This window comes from Schistocerca gregaria, chromosome X (genome assembly GCF_023897955.1).
Source record: "Schistocerca gregaria isolate iqSchGreg1 chromosome X, iqSchGreg1.2, whole genome shotgun sequence".
Lineage (NCBI taxonomy): Eukaryota > Metazoa > Arthropoda > Insecta > Orthoptera > Acrididae > Schistocerca > Schistocerca gregaria.
This window is the reverse complement of record NC_064931.1, coordinates 656569489-656587729: the sequence shown is the minus strand read 5'-3', so window position 1 is coordinate 656587729 and position 18241 is coordinate 656569489. Positions and strand designations below refer to the sequence as shown.

The 18241-nt window shown below is 36.9% G+C and overlaps 1 protein-coding gene across 1 annotated transcript in view; it reads right to left on the bottom strand.

Moving 5' to 3' along the window:
• LOC126298259 (bromodomain adjacent to zinc finger domain protein 2B-like) overlaps positions 1-18241 on the bottom strand; it is a 285171-nt gene that overhangs the window by 104571 nt on the left and 162359 nt on the right. The window contains exons 21-23 of the mRNA XM_049989561.1: positions 16016-16135; positions 15671-15928; positions 6844-7153 (exon numbers count right to left, since the gene is read on the bottom strand). Of these exons, the coding sequence (XP_049845518.1) occupies positions 6844-7153; positions 15671-15928; positions 16016-16135 (688 nt within the window). The remainder of the gene's footprint in view (positions 1-6843; positions 7154-15670; positions 15929-16015; positions 16136-18241) is intronic.

Below are 18241 nucleotides of genomic sequence, written 5' to 3'. Positions count from 1 at the left end.
CTCTAAGAGTAATCCCAATGTGCAGCTATTAGGATTGCCGTTCAATACGGTCAAGTATGTGCTATGACTACTTTGACCTCAACTACAGCTACAACTGATCAAATGGCAAGTGAAGGACATATTTCACATATTCATTTCCACAGGATTCATGTGATGATCTGAGCCAAAGCTTAAATTGATAATTTCAATGCTATTAATATGGGTATATACAAAATCCATAACTCAATCAAATGCATGAGAGAGGCAGCCAGACTGCAGAGGAGATACCAGATTGAGATTTTCCAGATGTGCAGATGTGCTACATTGATCTCCTTTGGAATAGGAAAGCAAATATGAGAAGAGTTTTCTTTTCTTCTTTAATGAAGAAAGTGTGATGGACTTTTCATGTCTGTATATGGCATTTTTGTTGACAGCAAATATTTATAGACTGATGATAATTTTGAAAAAATCTGTGTTTCACAGATTAAATGAAGTTTACAATCATCATTAGTGTCTACACCAAAGAAAAATTGCTTCAGAAATATCTTTTTATTGTTTGCATGCATTACTTGGCATAATTTGCCCTCAAATAACATTGTTTTAAATAATCAAAATGGCAAACAAATTTTACATTTTTCAGACACACTTCTGGTTTTCCACACTATTTTTCCAGACACTCTAGGTTCCTTTTTTCTGAACAAACACTGTGGAATTACAGACTTAAAAATACCTGAAGGTGATCAGTAAGTGTTAACTAAACAAATTTAGTACAAGCAGTGACATAGTATAAAACCAATCATCATTTTCTTAATAAAACTATCTGCTAGAACATAAATTGTGCACACAGATAACAACAGAAATTCTGCACACAGATATCTGAAATACAAATTTGTTAACATTCACTGAAACTATTTTAACAATTAATAATTCAAAATTTCTGCTCTTTATTTCATTACATCACATTTTTGACACTATGTACAAATGATTTATAGTGGAAATAAAGTGCATTTCTGTTTATCCAACTTCCATAAATAGCTGTTAACATTTTGTACACATGAAATATATAGGATTATCAATCATATTACTGACAAAAACAATGCATCCACCACAATTTACAAAACTGATGTAGAAACACTTCAATAAGGTGGTATCAAAGTTTACAAGTAGCTTACCTATAAGAAAGAGTGATATTGTACATTTGGATCATGTAAATACATTCTACATGTTTTGTGTTGTAGCAAGAATTCAAGATATAAATATAACATGGCATTTACGTGAGTGTGGTAATGCATCCAACGTCTGCAAAAAGTCTGACGGAGATATTAGGTCATTAATTTCTGTTACAGTTGGCAGACAGAGAGCTGTCGTAACTTATGTCTTCATTAAACTCCTAAGCACAAAGCTTGCCTACTGCAATGAATCAAACCATAAACTATGGCATATATATTATGTATGCCATAGTTTATGGTATATATATATATATATATATATATATATATATATATATATATATATATATATATATTGTTGTGTGTTCGCATATGTGTGTGTGTGTGTGTGTGTGTGTGTGTGTGTGTGAGAGAGAGAGAGAGAGAGAGAGAGAGAGAGAGAGAGAGAGAGAACTCTGAAGCAGCACTTTTCTGATACTTATCAATTTTTTTTTTTATCAGCAACCATTCTGAATTCTGCTATGCACGCATTTCCACAATACTCCTACAACAAACCTATCAGCCACAATACAGAATAAATTCTAAAAGAGCAAATGAGTTAAAAAGAAGAGGCAATCCCATAGTCCAGCTGGTAATGAGCTACCATTCTTCCATCTCTAACAACCTTTTCTTCCCTGTTGAACCACTTTCCAGTACTGGTACCTATGATGCAACCCGAGAGCATATCATTGTCAGAAAAGTCTGGGACAGTCATAAGCTGACCGAAGCATTTCATAACAATGTGCTCTACTGCTAATCCCTGTCTCCAACTGAAGCAAATAAATAAATAAATAAATAAAAGATAATAAACCCAATAATAACAAGAAAGTAATGGTAGAGAACAAAAAATTAAATAACTGTTATTAAAAAAGAATACAAAAATGAATATTAACTTCATATCCATGCTGGAAATGCCCTCATTACAACTTTTGGTTAGAATGGAGGTGGCTGCAGCAAGGGTATACAGGTTAAAAGCAAGAAATAACTGGATTCATTTAGAATATCCAGAATTTCACACCAATATAGTAAATGTGGTAAATGTGAGAGAAGGAATGGTCAGGGAAAGGCCAGCTGACCATACACTAAGTTCCAGCTACTTCAGTACATGTTTGAATGTAACAATTGGAAGAAGGGTGCAGTGTATGAATGAACCATGACACCTTACAGGAGATGCAGTCCAGTTTACTGATGGCTCAAAAACACATGAAGGTGCTGGGGCCAGAGTAAATAGGATAAAACCTAAACTAGAGACAGCTGTCTCTCTAGGGATGCTGGTCACAGTATTCCAGGCAGAAATATCCACTAACAGAGTGTGCATGGAGGAGAATTTGTCCACATGCTACAAGGATTGTAGAATCTACATTTACTCACACAATCGAGCAGCTCTAAAATCCCCATCAGCCCCAAAAATGAGATCAAAGATAGTTGCAGAACACCTAGGAGAAAGTGACAGGTTAAATTTGCTGTGAGTCCCTGGTCACTCAGAAATTAGTGCCACTGAACAAGGTCAGGATAGGCATGATGATTTCATTTATTGGACTGGAACCTGTCTAAAACATCACTTAGGCAATATTAGAATCACAACTAATTATCTAAATCAGAATGCACCATGTAGAGTGCTGGACTAGAGTCCACATAAAAAAAAAGATTTTTTTAAAATAAAAAACATGGCAAAGTAGCGATGTCTAAGTCTTATTTCAGGAAAGGGTCTGTAAGCCTGAACTTGAACAGGAAACATTATGGCTCAAATGGCTCTGAGCACTATGGGACTTAACTTCTGAGGTCATCAGTCCCCTAGAACTTAGAACTACTTAAACCTAACTAACCTAAGGACATCACACACATCCATGCCAATGCAGGATTCGAACCTGCGACTGTAGCAGTCGTGTGGTTCCAGACTGTAGCGCCTAGAACCGCTCGGCCACCCCTGCCAGCGGAAACATATTAAACTCATGGCAGAACTCATGACTGGCAATGGAACTTTAAGAAATGCCTACACATGATGGGTACAGAGGAATAAGTCCCTGAGTGTAGACTGACCTGCTTTACCAGAATGAAAGGCGATAAACTGCACAATAAACTCAGTTTTAGTGTGGGCAATGGTGGCCTAAGACCTCTGTCATTTTTGTCTCCCTGCATCAATCTAAACAAATTAAATCAATCTCATATACATCAGAATACATGTGTCTTACTTCCCAGTCATCAAATTAGAAAGAGGTCAAAAAGAAATACGAATTTATAAATGTAGTTTAAGCTCTAGCTTTCGTGTATTTATAAAATCATGATGACAAACAAACAGGTATAGGAAAAAGAAAAAATAAGAATTATGCATGCTGAAGGAAAGGAAATTTAGTCTGTATGTCATTATGAGAAACAAAAGATTTAGGAAACATTGCTCAAAGATGATAAGCCTTGAGACTGACACTACAGTGTAAGTGGCATGGGTGTTGGGGAGTGAGCAAATCAAAAAAATGTGTTGTTGTTGCGTAATAAATTTTTGCAACCTTCTTCCCTCATCATGCTCTGGCCCCAGTAATTGAAGAAATGTGCACCTTAAAACTATGGTACTAAGAATTCCTCAAACAAGATTTATGCCCTTGATTGGCTCAATATAACTACTTACTTGCTTCACAGATGAATACTACACACCCTTTCACAATACACAAAAAACGTGAGATTTTATTCAGGTGTATTCTAATAATGTGAAATATCTCAACAAGCTTCAGTTACAGCTTTGGCACATTGTAGCATGATATGGACACAACTGTGGATGAAGTAGACATCACTGTCTGTAACAAATGATGTAGATTCATCAGATTATATAGATAACTTTCTCAATGTTTGGTGAGTTTTTTCTGGTCATCCTGCCAAATTTTAATTGGGTCAATGGGTCAAAACAGGGAAGCTTTATTGGTTCACTAAGACATGTGATTACTCTTGAATTTTTATCTTTCTATCTGTCACAGTTTTAGGTGATCAGATATGAAATCTATCAGCTTAGGCTTGTAATGTTGTAGGTATCATTAACATGAAGAAGAGAATCTGGTTGTCCAGCAAGTCAATGAAGAAGTTCCAATTGAAGTACCATTATCTGAATCAGATAAAACATTTCTGTGTAATTAAATCTCCACTAGACCATCACAAAGCCAGCTCCAACTTTTCCAATTCATTTCATACAGTCTTCCAAATATGCTTCCCGGTGCATATGAGGAACATCATGTTCAGTACAATTGATAAAATGTGATTCACCTGATGAGGCAACATGTACTGAACCTCCAAGCTCCACTGTTGACAATCATTAGCTCACTCCAATGGGGAAAATTTGTTCTTAGGAGTGAGCAGAGAGCTTTGAACATAATTCTGTTCCAAATGCCCATGCACCCAAAGTGTCATTCTGAAACAGGCCTGGCAAATCAGTGTTGTTGTTTGGCAGGACTACTTGTGTCATATCAAATTGATTTTTTTGTCATGAGCCAGTTCATTATAATCAAGTCCCAGTTACATTTCTGAGGTGAATTCCCTTATGATTAAGTTGTTTGTTGCTGGCACTAAATTTGTACACAATTACATGAAATTACTCCTCTGAAATATGCCACTTCCTTCACATCATCCTCTTCACTACAGCAGAATGAAATCACTTGTTTTTGCCACTTTGTCACATTAGTTTTGTGCTGGATGTTACTCATGGTGAACAAGACAGACATTGTGGTTATGTCGCCTCTATGGACACAATAAGAATAAATTGAACAGCCGGTTAAGGTGTTACATAACATCACTTCTACAGTTTACAAAAGCTGTGCAACACAATCAACAAAAGATATTTTGGATCAAGCACAAAGTTAAATTTCCCTCCCATTCTGAAAATCACATATACACATTCCTATTCCATTTTGTTCTACATCATCTGTAGGAGGCAGAAGACGCTATTAAGTTAAGCATTCCGTGTTATTAACATTTTTATTTGTTAGAAATAACTAGTACATGATTTAAGTAATCAAGGAATGCACCAGTTATGCATTTTTTCATGCTTAGCATGCAGCATTTCAAGAATTTATTCTCATTGTCAAGTGCAAATATTTACATAACTATTTTGTATGATGTTTACATGTGTGTTGTTCTGCCTCTCTTATAAGGTACAATGCCTCCTCCATTACACAGAAAACCACACACACACAAATCATCACTCACACTGTTTGATTGTGAAAGCAAAATAGGTCCAAAGCTATACCTTATAACTTCAAAAATATTACTACAGTGCAAGAGAGGCAAAACAACAAACATCACACAAAATACTTTTGTAAACATTTGCACTTGACAATGAGAATAAATTCTTGAAAAGCATTGTCCTAAGCATGGAAAAGATATGTAACTGGTGCAGTCTTTCATTAGTGAAATCATGAATGATACAGTTGCAGGCTTTCGAAAAACTTCAATTATGATTAATAAAATTAAAATTACTTATGCATTATGAGCTTTATTTTGCTGCAGAAGAGCCAGTACATAAATAAAAGTATTTTTTCTACCATAGGTTTTCCATACTATAAGTACCTATAATAAGTAATAAGAAGAGGAGGCTTCTACGTGGGTTCATGGACAGGCACCTGAGGGAGAGACTAGCAAAATGCTTTATATTGAGCATGGGATTATACAGAACTGAGGTGTGGATTGATGAAACAGGAAAAAATAAGAATAGAAGCATCTGAGATGTGGATCTGGAGGAGGATGTAGGGGATACAATTGACAGATAAACTGAGAAATGAGGAGCTGCCGAGAAGAGTGGGGGAAGAGAGAGTAATTTTAAAGGCAGTCAGAAAGAGGAAACATAATTGGCTTTGATAATTGATGAGAAGTGATTGTTTACTGATGGATGTTATGGAGGGAATGAGGAATGGTAGAAGAAGACACTGAAGATATCAGAAAGTGGATAATAAAAGGACAGGAAACAGTTATGAGGAAAAGAAGAAGTGACTTGTGAAGATCTGCCTTAGGGCAGAACAGATGATGATGATGATGATGATGATGATGATGATGATGATGATGATGATGATGATGATGACGAGTACCTATAAGCAAGAAAAGGGTGATGCCCATAAAGAGATTATCAGTTCATAATCTGTAGCTATGTAACTGGAAGATAAAAAAGGTCTTTAATGGTTTTCCATAAACAAACAAATACAGCTGATTTAAGGAGTTACAGAGTGACAAAAGCATGATAGACAGCAATAAAAGATAAAATTTATTGCTGGCCTGTTCGTAGATGAATTTTCATATGTTCAAGTTCCACATCTAAGCAACATGTTAGCTCAGTATACTCAGTATCTTATGAAAGAAATAAAATGTGCCACTGGTAACTGCTAAGAAAAGAACAGGGAAGTCTGTTACGGAACTCATTAACATTTGTTAAAGAAACAGATTGCACACAAAAGGACAGAAAAACAAACCGTATGAATATTAGTTGCATACAAAGCAACTGAGAGTCAAATGAAGTTATCAGATAAATAAAAAAGTAAAGATATGATTTTAAAAATACTGCTGAAAGCAAATCCAGTAATTATCCTTGTATAAACTGTTCATTCATATCAAAACAATCAAGATAAATAATTATTGTTGGACAGATGCAGCAGAAAGACAAAAAGGAATACAGAGACTCACTCACTTTCTGAGCTTAGTATCCATTAGCCATCGATCCTTCCTTAGCTGTCCAACTGTTTCAATAGAGTTGTCAATCTGTCGGAGAACAGCTTTGTTCTGCAACAGTTCATTGCATAAAAAAGACAATATGCTTGCTTTTTGTGTTGGGTTCAAAGCAAGGAAAGGCTTTTCATGCAGCCATTCAGACATGCGCCATGTATTGTTTTCATGCAAATGTTCGAAGAAGGCAGCATTTTTGCCACACTGGGGGATGGGTTCACCATACATATTGTGGTGATCAGACTTCTTTTCTCGATCTCTCTCAAAATGTAACCCTGTAAACAGCAAAAATCAATATGATATTTTCTGTCTATCTCATATAGTAAGACTAATAAATAATCATAAAATAAAACACAAGCTCATATTCTATGAGGATAACTCAGTTATGAGGTAACTTTGAGAATAGAGGGCCTTCTTGATATAATCAGTCACTAGCACACAAGGGAAGTAAATACCTTACAATAATGTAGTTTTAAAATATAATTATATACATGAAGTGGGAATGAAATGAACCAGACAGAAAGTCAATTAATCTCACAGAAATTCCACATATAAAGGGCACTCAAAACTAAAGTGTTGAATACTTTGAGAGGTGATAGCACTCATGGAACAAGAAAAAAATGTCCAATAAACATTAGCCCGGAAATGCATACTTCCTGCAATAAACATTTGCTTACAGGTGTTCAACATGACATCCATTCATGACATTGCACCCCTCTGCCCTCCAGCACAAGAAGTGATAGACCCTTTGAAGTATACCTGGTTGTTGTTGCAACTGCTGGCACACACTGAAGATGTGAATACGCAGTGTCCACACATCATTGATTGGTGCAGCGTGGACCAATTCCTTCAAGTGTCTCCATAACCAAAAGTCTAGAGGACTGAGGTCTGACCAAGGTGTCCCCCCCCCCCCCCCCCAAACCAATACAGCAGTCCTGAAACGTCAGCGTAGTTGTTCATGCACATTGTGCCGAACTTGTGCTGGTGTGCCAACATGCATGAACCACATTTGTATCTGTTGCTGCAATGGCAAAGTCTCCAGAAAAGTAGGCAATATTTTAATGAAAAAGTTGAGATAATGTGCCCCCGTTAACCTTTGTGGTAGAACATGTGGCCCTATTAACCTATTGCCAAATACACCTGTCCATACATTGATTGACAAATGGTGTTGATGCCTTCTTTACTGAACTGCTTGGGGATTTACATCTGCCCATACATGCTGATTATGGAAATTCACAACTCCATCTCTTGGGAACCCTGCCTCATTGGTAAATAAAATGTGAACAGTGGATCTGTAGCACACTTCTGTAATAGCCATTGACAGAGACACCGTCTGCCATGATCCTGTGGCTGTAGGGCCTTAATGTTCTGTAGATGATATGGGTATAGCAATTGTTCACAAAGTATCCCCCAGATAAGAATGTGAGATACACTTTCTGCTGCTGCTAAGTGTCGCATGTTGGTCCCAGGGGTTTCTTCCACCACATGTAGCACACACTCCTCCATGTCAGGTGTGTGGACTGTGCAGGGTCTTCCACTGTCAGTCTCCCAATGTACTGAGTTAGAAAACTGCTGCAGAAGTGAAGGGAATTTCACAGCAAACATAAACATAGCCAAAGCCTTGCAGACAAACAAAAATTACGCGAAGCAAAATGTAGTGTGAGGAGGGCTATACGAAAGGCATTCAATGAATTCGAAAGTAAAGTTCTATGTACTGACTTGGCAGAAAATCCTAAGAAATTTTGGTCTTATGTCAAAGCAGTAGTTGAATCAAAACAAAATGTCCAGACACTCTGTGAAAAAAATGGTACTGAAACAGAGGATGACAGACTAAAGGCTCAAATACTAAATGTATTTTTCCAAAGCTGTTTCACAGAGGAAGACTGCACTGTAGTTCCTCCTCTAGATTGTCACACAGATGACAAAATGGTAGATATCAAAATAGATTACAGAGGGATGGAAAAACAATTAAAATCACTCAAAAGAGGAAAGGCCGCTGGAACTGATGAAATACCAGTTCGATTTCACACAGAGTACACGAAGGAACTTGCCCCCCTTCTTGTAGCGATGTACCGTAAGTCCCTAGAAGAGCGTAGCATTCCAAAGAATTGGAAAAGGGCACAGGTCATCCCCATTTTCAAGAAGGGACGTCGAACAGATGTGCAGAACTATAGACCTATATCTCTAACGTCGATCAGTTGTAGAATTTTGAAACACGTATTATGTTCAAGTATAATGACTTTTCTGGAGACTAGAAATCAACTCTGTAGGAATCAGCATGGATCTCAAAAAAGACAATCGTGTGAAACCCAGCTCGTGCTATTCGTCCATGAGACTCAGAGGGCCACAGACACGGGTTCCCAGGTAGATGACGTGTTTCTTGACTTCCGGAAGGCGTTCGATACAGTTCCCCACAGTCGTTTAATAAACAAAGTAAGAGCATGTGGACTATCAGCCCAATTGTGTGATTGGATTGAAGAGTTCCTAGATAACAGAATGCAGCATGTCATTCTCAATGGAGAGAAGTCTTCTGAAGTAAGAGTAATTTCAGATGTGCAGCAGGGGAGTGATGTAGTACTGTTGCTATTCAAAATATACATAAATGACCTTGTGGATAACATCAGAAGTTCACTGAGGCTTTTTGTAGATGATGCTGTAGTATATTGAGAGGTTGTAACAATGGAAAATGGTACTGAAATGCAGGAGGATCTGCAATGAATTGACGCATTGTGCAGGGAATGGCAATTGAATCTCAATGTAGACAAGTGTAATGTGCTGCGAATACACATAAAGAAAGATCCTTTATCATTTAGCTACAATATAGCAGGCCAGCAACAGGAAGTGCGCATTAGGAGTGATGTAAAATGGACTGATCATATGAAGCTGATCATCGGTAAGGCAGATGCCAGATAGATTCATTGGAAGAATCGTAAGGAAACGCAATCCAAAAACAAAGGAAGTAGGTTACAGGACACTTGTTCACCCACTGCTTGAATATTGCTCTCCAGTATGGGATCCGTACCAGATAGGGTTGATAGAAGAGATAGAGAAGATCCAATGGAGAGCAGTGCGCTCCGTTACAGTATAATTTAGTAATCGCAAAAGCGTTACAGAGGCAACAGATAAGCTCCAGTGGAAGATTCTACCGGAGAGACGCTCAGTAGCTCGGTACAGGCTTTTGCTGAAGTTTAGAGAACATACCTCCACCGAGGAGTCAAGCAGTATATTGCTCCCTCCTGCGTATATCTCGCGAAGAGACCATGAGAATAAAATCAGAGAGATTAGAGCCCACACAGAGGCATACCGACAATCTTTCTTTCCATGGAAAACACGAGACTGGAATAGAAGGGACAACCAATAGAGGTACTCAAAGTACCCTCCGCCACACACCATCAGGTGGCTTGCAGAGTATGGATGCATACATAGACATAGAAATGTTATGGCAGATTGCTCAAAATATGTACCCTTTTATCTAATTTCTTCCTCTGATAATGTTAAACTCTAGAAGTCTTTATAAAGTTTGCTTTTTTTGTTCCAGTATCATAATCATGCCTTCCACTATTTTTGAGGAAAGAGGAAAAATTGTTTACTACAAAGAACATTAATGAGTATTGTGAAACAAATGTGAATTAATACATTTCCTGAAGATGATCTACAATTAACATCAGATATAATTCTTAGAACAGGAATCTGTGTTATGATAGTATCATCATCGAAAGCAAAATTTCTCCTACCACCTAAAAAAAAAAAAAAAAAAAAAAAAAAAAAAAAAAAAAAAAAAAAATATATATATATATATATATATATATATACTTCATAGCTCTTCAGTGAACAAATATATGCAAAATGAACCAGTTTCTGTGTATTCAAATCATATATAGCTTTAATCATTAGTATTGCAAAAATAGTTGATCTTATCAGCTTATTTAATTCTAATATGTGGGTTTCACAATTCAGAGTGTCTATCTCAATAGTTGAATGGTCAGCGTGACGGACTGCCGTCCTAAGGGATCTGGGTTCGATTCCCAGCTGGGAAGGGGATTTTCTCCATTCAGGGACTGGGTGTTGTGTTGCCTTCATCATTATTCCATCCCCATCCGGCATGAAGGTCGCCCACTGTGGTGTCGAATGTGATAAAACCTGCACCAAGGCGGCCAGACCTGCCCCGAGCCTCCTCGCCAATGATGCCAAATGCTCATTTCCATTTCCATAATTCAGAGTCTGAGCTGTATGTACTGCCAAAAACTGAGCACTGTCTACTTCTTGTGTTTTATACTGTTTGCATAGACGATGGTCTGGTCTACAGTTTCTGGAATTCTACAAGGAGGACTGAACTGTTGCTGAGTTTTCCAAATTTTAATTATATTTTTTTTCCTTATTTTTACAAACATTTTGCTAGATACCCTTTCAGTACGAGAACTGGAAGATCTTTAATTCTTATTCTTGAAACAACTACAAAAATGAAATTGTTGCATCATTTTACAATGTAAGCATAAGATCATATATGTGCATCAGAAAACAGGACCCAAAATGGAACACTGTGGTATATCAATTCTTCTGTATCAAATTCAGGAAGCTATTGTTATGAGATGTATATGGAACTGATAAACATAATTTTTCCATCATGCAGATAAGGTAAAAGCTATGAACCTGCTGTGTATAATATTCCATAAGATATCAATGTCTGCAGTATCATATCATGGTCAACACAATCTAAAATGTTAGATTCGTAAAATATTCCTTAATGGTTATAATTTGTGTGTATCTATCAAGTACATTCAAATACGTCACTACTGAGGATATTCTTTTGCACTAAATGTTAGCTAATTGCATTGTGCATGATCAAGGAAAAATAAATAAATAAAATACAGACAATGATAAGATGGGTTGGTAATTCTTAACTATTGTTATTTTGTGAAGTGGCTTGACAGTGGTATATTTATGTCTGTCTTGGATACACACACACACACACACACACACACACACACACACACAGACTGATTTGTGAGGAAGTTTTAGTAGTATTTAATCTGTAATTATAGTAATGATGCATGTGTAATATAAGTACTGTTGTCTGTTCCATATTTAATTAGCATTTGGAGTGACATCTCACGGCAATAATGAGAGCTATGATATGCTTAGCTACAGAGGAGGCAGTATCTGGTGGGAAAAGCAGTAAAGTAAACAGCTGCCACTACATTAGGGAGTGGCAAAACCTGATCAGAAACTATAGATATTATAAATTAGTTATACTAAAAACTGCATGGATTTTGATATAGTTTTCATTAACAGACAGACTGATTCACAAGGAAGGTTTATGTGTATAATTTATTCCATCTACACCAGACAAGTTGTCCAGCAGTAGACTGTACCACTGTGTGACACATTTTCATTGTTAAGAGCTGTTTGCAGTCTTTGTCTCCTAGGCATAATGCCCTGTGTGTGACGAAGCTGCACAGGAAGGCCATAGTGGCCAGGGAGATAGTTACTAATGAGTGTCTGAACAGGAAGGTTGCCTGGTGGAATAGTAAATTGACTGCTGCAAGTGGTTAGTGAGTGATGGCTCCAAGGGCAATTGACCTATTTGGAAAGAGGTGGCACAATGGATTACTGATTGTGATGGTACCTGCAGCAAACAGTTTTTCTCCATCTGCCCTGGAATACAGTGTAGTGCACTGTGCTGTGAATTTACAAAACAAAGCTTCTTAACAAAACTTTGGCACACCTGTTTGTGAGTATTTTGATCCCCAGGAGGGAATATGTTGAGAATTGATGCACTCCACTTGGCCACATATGGAACGCAAGTGGTACATTCTGGCTGTTCTCTACCTATGGCTTCCTAACTGTACCACTCGGCCATATATGGAATGCAAGAGGTACATTCTGGCTGTTCTCTACCTATAACTTCCTAACTGTAGACTGCACTTTGAGCAAGGTATTTTTCATAGGTCTCAGACTTCAATCTGTCAGGATGACCCTGGGGATTGTTTTCAGACTGATGGTGTTGGCTTCAAAAGTGGCCTAGAACAGTGCTTGCATGCTGTGCCACTCCAGATTGAGCACAGTCGTTATGGTTATGCACTGGGGTCAGTGGTATGATGGAACTTCTTGTCACTGTAACTGTAGTGTGAGAATGGCACATTGTCTGTTTGTAAGGAATTGAATTTTGGGCTAGAGTTAACCCTTTTGTCTTCAGTGTTAAACTTACCTAAAATTCTGGATCATAGGGGTGGGCAGGAATAATTACCTCCTATAAGCATTTATTTTAAGCAAGAATTTTGTTGTTGTTAATTAGTTGCATGTTATATGTGGTTGTCTCAGGATTTTGGAAGTTTGCGTGATTCTGCACAGGTTAGTCATTTTACGAAGTGTTATTTTAAGCTCATTCACTAGCATGGCTGTTCAAGTTTTACCTCCAATATGGGAGTGCGTAATTAAAATATTTTGTACCTTACATGTGTGGGTAGAAGGAATTTAGCTGCCCCATGCATGAGAGCATGGTAGGGATTCAGGGAGGGGGAGTGTAACCTTATATCTTGATTAAATTTTAATGTGATGTGACCTATCTTTGAATGTGCAGAGTGTCCCTTGTGTATAGCAGCTAAATGGATGATCAGCAAGTACCATATGCAATTGGCTATCCTAGTACTGAAGGCAGCTATTCATTGTTTTCAGTGTAAACTATCAAGTCAGCCTACATATTTGGAATATAAGTAGTCATTATGGCTTGAAGCTATTTAATTTTTATTCTAATAATTTGTAATACTTAGTTAATCAATGTTGATTAGTGATTCTTTGCTTCATTTACCCACATATCTCTCGCACTACTAGCCAATGTAAAAAAAAAAAAAAAAAAAAAAAGTGATATACAAACTTTGCAGGAGGGGTATTGAACAACAAGGAAATACTGATGAATTGCTACAACAATTACATCAGAATATAGGTGAACCTATTGCTACTAAGTTACACAGAGACAAAAGGTAAATTTGGATGTCACTACAGTTCACATTACCTCTAATGAAATGCATAAGAGTAGGGAGCTATTTCTTCATTTTAGCCTCACTAATAGTCAGGTTAGGAGGTTCCAAGATGCTTAGATCTTTGTATGGGAATGTTGGGAAGACTTGGTAGGCTTGGCTGTTGGTGACAATAGTAGATTACAATTATAAATCTCGGAATTTAGTCAGTTGGTAAGTGGGGTTGCCACCTCAGACGTGAAAATGAATTATAGTACCAGAGTGGAGGCATTGCAAACTGTGCTTTTCACTTGTGAAAATATGTTTGCCTAATTATCAAACCCCTTACAAGTGTATTTGTCAGAATCCCTATGAACATGTCAGGTTTCTGGAAGATTGTAGAGGTATTTTCACGCACAGGTATTTACTTGGGATAAAATGGGAGACCCTAATACTCTGTAATTGGCTGTAACTGGCAAACAATATATGACTATACTGCCCAACCATATACATCTTGTGTTTTAAAGATACATGTCTGCAACTCAACTGCTCATTAGTGTGTGGCACTCGTTCAAAGTTGGCTGAAAGAGTATTTACCTACACACTCAGCAACTGGTAGTATTTAAGACAGCAGACATGATGTTGCTGCATAATAAAGAGGCAAGGATTCCTAAACAGAGGACACACATAACCAAATAACTCTTTCAGTTCAGGAACGCAAATGTAATGAATTTTAGGGGTGCATTGGCTTCAAATGATAAATCTAAACACAGAAGCATACTATACAGAATTCTCAGTATCCAAATATTACATTATATTTATCCAACTGAAATTATTAAAATTTAAAAAAAAAGTGGCATGTATTACGGAAGTTCTTCCTTTCTTTACGGTGCCCTATATCCAGCCTGTGCCAGGTAGGGATTGGTACAGTCTGTCTCCTATGTCCACTGAGCACCAATTATACCCTATACAGGCTTTTATTATGATGGGGTCACCACTTGCCCCTCTCAAAGGCTTGTAATGTTACTGTTGGAATCCCCTTCCCCTCATCAACCCACCTCCTCGATGAGAAACCTGTCTAGTGTCTGTGTCTAGTGTCCATCACGTGGTCAAATGTGACATTCTTTTCCAAAGTGTTTACACATCACATATCTAAGGCGGGACTTGGGGACTAGTCCAGTATTTACCTAAGTGGGTGTGGAAAACTGTCTAAAAACCATATCCAGGCCGGCCGGCACACCAGTTCCCATCATTAACTCATGACACAGGTTCAATATGGGGCCACTGTGCCTCCCCGTGTCCCAGAAGCAAGCACTTTAAAGCAATCTGCTATCTTGAGGCTTGTATTAGAGAAATATTCTACAATTTTGCTAATGGAGGGAATATAGCCTTGTATCAGACTTAACTACTTTTTTCCAAATAACAGTACAGCATCAAATAATGTACAATACATTTCTGTATAATTCACAACAATGTCTCATTAATTAAGGTAGATATCTTTTTTAATTAAAGATGAAGTTCAGTACATCAAGTTAAGAGTCCAAATTATCTTCATTTATACCATTTGATCCTGCAATGAAAAATCTGTAAAGTGAATTATTGTAAGTCAAGGCTCCGTAACAAATAATTTTTAATATTCCAAGTCCACCATGTGGGTCAAATGAAAGAGGGTATTTTACTGAAAAATTGGGAAAATTAGGTTTTTGTGATTCTCTGTGGATATCTATGTTTTTTACACACCATTAACTAGAATTAGTAAATTCTGCAAAATTAGTTACACAACTTACTTACAGATACAATCACAATAAAAGTATATTTTTCTTCTCTAACACACACCTGTGAGTGCCTTAACCTCACCAGTAGCATTTGCATAGAGATATATTCTCAGAATTTCAGATAAGTTTGCATGTGTAATATCAGCTTGCTTTAATGATTGTCCCAGTATAGTGGTATGGCGAGCAGGATTTGGAATGCCAGGGTCTTCAATTGCACAGACCAATAAATGTGTCATCACTGAAAGTAATTCTTCTTCTGCCTCTTCATCATTCAAGAGAGCCATCTGCAAACTGTTTAGACTAGGCAAGCTGTCCATATCTGCAATTATATTAACAAAAGGAAAATGTAGTAACACAAGAATTGCAAATATAAACCAACACATTTTTGTAAAAGCAAGTATCTTACCAAATCCAAGAGTCTCCCCAAAGTTATGCAGGAACTCAAACACCATGAGGGTATCAGCAAATGCCTGACCAGACAGCTTCAATCCAGGAATTCGATTTAGTGTAGGCAATGGCTTATGATCTGAAAATAAAATCCCATAAAATTATGTTGCAAAATATCTTAATTATAGGGTTTATTGGTACCAATGTTTTGCACCAAATGTGCTAAATGTGTCCCTGTTGTAATGTAATAACAGATACAAAGTAAGTTGTAAATTCTCATCATCTGATATCTACAACAAGCAGTCCCTAATGTACTACATACTGAGTATCTTTACAGATATGTGGTTTCCTTCAAGAGCTAATGTCTCTATGAGACCGATGACCTCGCAGTTTGGTCTCTTCCCCCAAAACAACCCAACCCCTAATGTCTCTCAGTATGGTATAATGGATGGCAAAATTTCATCAGAAGTACTAGGTGTGTTTAAAGTAAGCATAATAAGACTGGTAATGTTATCAACATACACAATTATTTATCAGACCAGCTCTAGTACTGCTTGATTATTTGGAGTCCTTATCAAGTAGGCCTAAAATGAAGTCAGTGACATAGTGAGAATCATAACAGTCAGTAATATCCAAATGAATGTGTAATAAAGATACTCTGGGAATTTACATAGGAATCTGTGGAAAGAAGGTGAAGTCCAGTTAGGTAAATACTCTTCCACTATCCACCATCAAAAATTAAATGTTAGTATGGAGGTCTAATGGACCAAAATAAGAGCCCAATGATCCCAAAATGAAACTTTAAATTAATGAAGAAAATCATAAATTCCTGAAAGTCCAGTCTCCAAAGGAAGAACTGCAACACTTTTCAAAAAAAAAAAAAAAAAAAAAAAAAAAAAAAAACACTGATTTATAAATTGTTTTTGTTTTGTGGATTCACATACAAAATACATGGGTGGTGAATTTCAATAACATATGTATGCTCTCTTCGAATCCATTGCATAACATTTAAAGAGTCTCATCACATCGTGAGTGTTTTGCAATGCACTTAAAACATTTCTTTTTATGTGTCTATAAATTTAAGGCCCAATACTAAAATAATTTATGTAAACCTATGTAAGAAATGCTGTATTTTTGTATTAATTCCATGTATTGTCTATAAATTTTAATTAATTCTTAAATGTGACAGCAACTGTATTTTTCAAATGGCAAATAATGCATCAGACACAGCACAAGTGGCATCACCAATTAAATTTTATGCGATCAGCCATGCCAGAAAGGAGTGCAGCAAAGTCTCTTGAACATTTTTCCACTGAAGAGGCTTCCAGAACAGGAAGAGACAGAGGAAAAATGACATTAAATTTTCCTTCAGTTGTCTACATATATATAAACATGAGCAGCATCTCGTTGCACTCTCAAGAGAGTGATAATTAAGAGGGAAAGATATCTAGAATGATTTTCTACTTGAAAGACATTTTCAAGGTGTGTAAAGTACTTATTTGTGTAAAAGTATCATCAATATATGCATAATTGTTATTGTTTACCAATGTTTCATTTCAACAGCTTTAACCTTGCCTGACAACTTTTCTATGTTCCAGCTAGCAGAACTGCAAGACTGCCAACATATCATTTACTGGCCATTGCAGGACATCATTGATGTTCGAATTTGTAGCAGCTACTCGTGTGTCCCTGAGATCTGTTAAGCCGATCTGTAAACGGAGTTTCCAGACGGCACTTCTGCACATAATGCGTAATATCAATGATCGGCATACGGCCAATAAACAATGTGCGTGGTCAGTCCACTCCATGGTATCAAAGCAGGTTAGACAAAATCTTGAATTATTAATTTTCTCTCTCTTAGTGGTAAATTTATCTGTGTTGTGCGATAATTTAAAATAATCATTTTCTTTACTTGGCTACTTCTTTTAATCAATTGCACTCCAGTTAAATTCTTTTTACCACAATTTATTTTTCAATTCCCACTAAAGAGCACAACAGAGAAGAGAGAAAACTTCCTTTTTTGAAAATAATAATTCACACTGAATACTCAAATCATACATTCCGTACAGTTCTGTAATCCAAATCATATGTGTATTGTTATCTGTGGTTAAGTTCCCTTTCATGTTTCCCTTTCAGTATCACAGTTTTCACAATTTTTAAGGAATTTTTCTCCAGGGCTTCTGGCTGTAGTGTGGCTGCAATAAGTATACTCATTGCATTGGAGTTTTCAGTACCTTGAGCATTT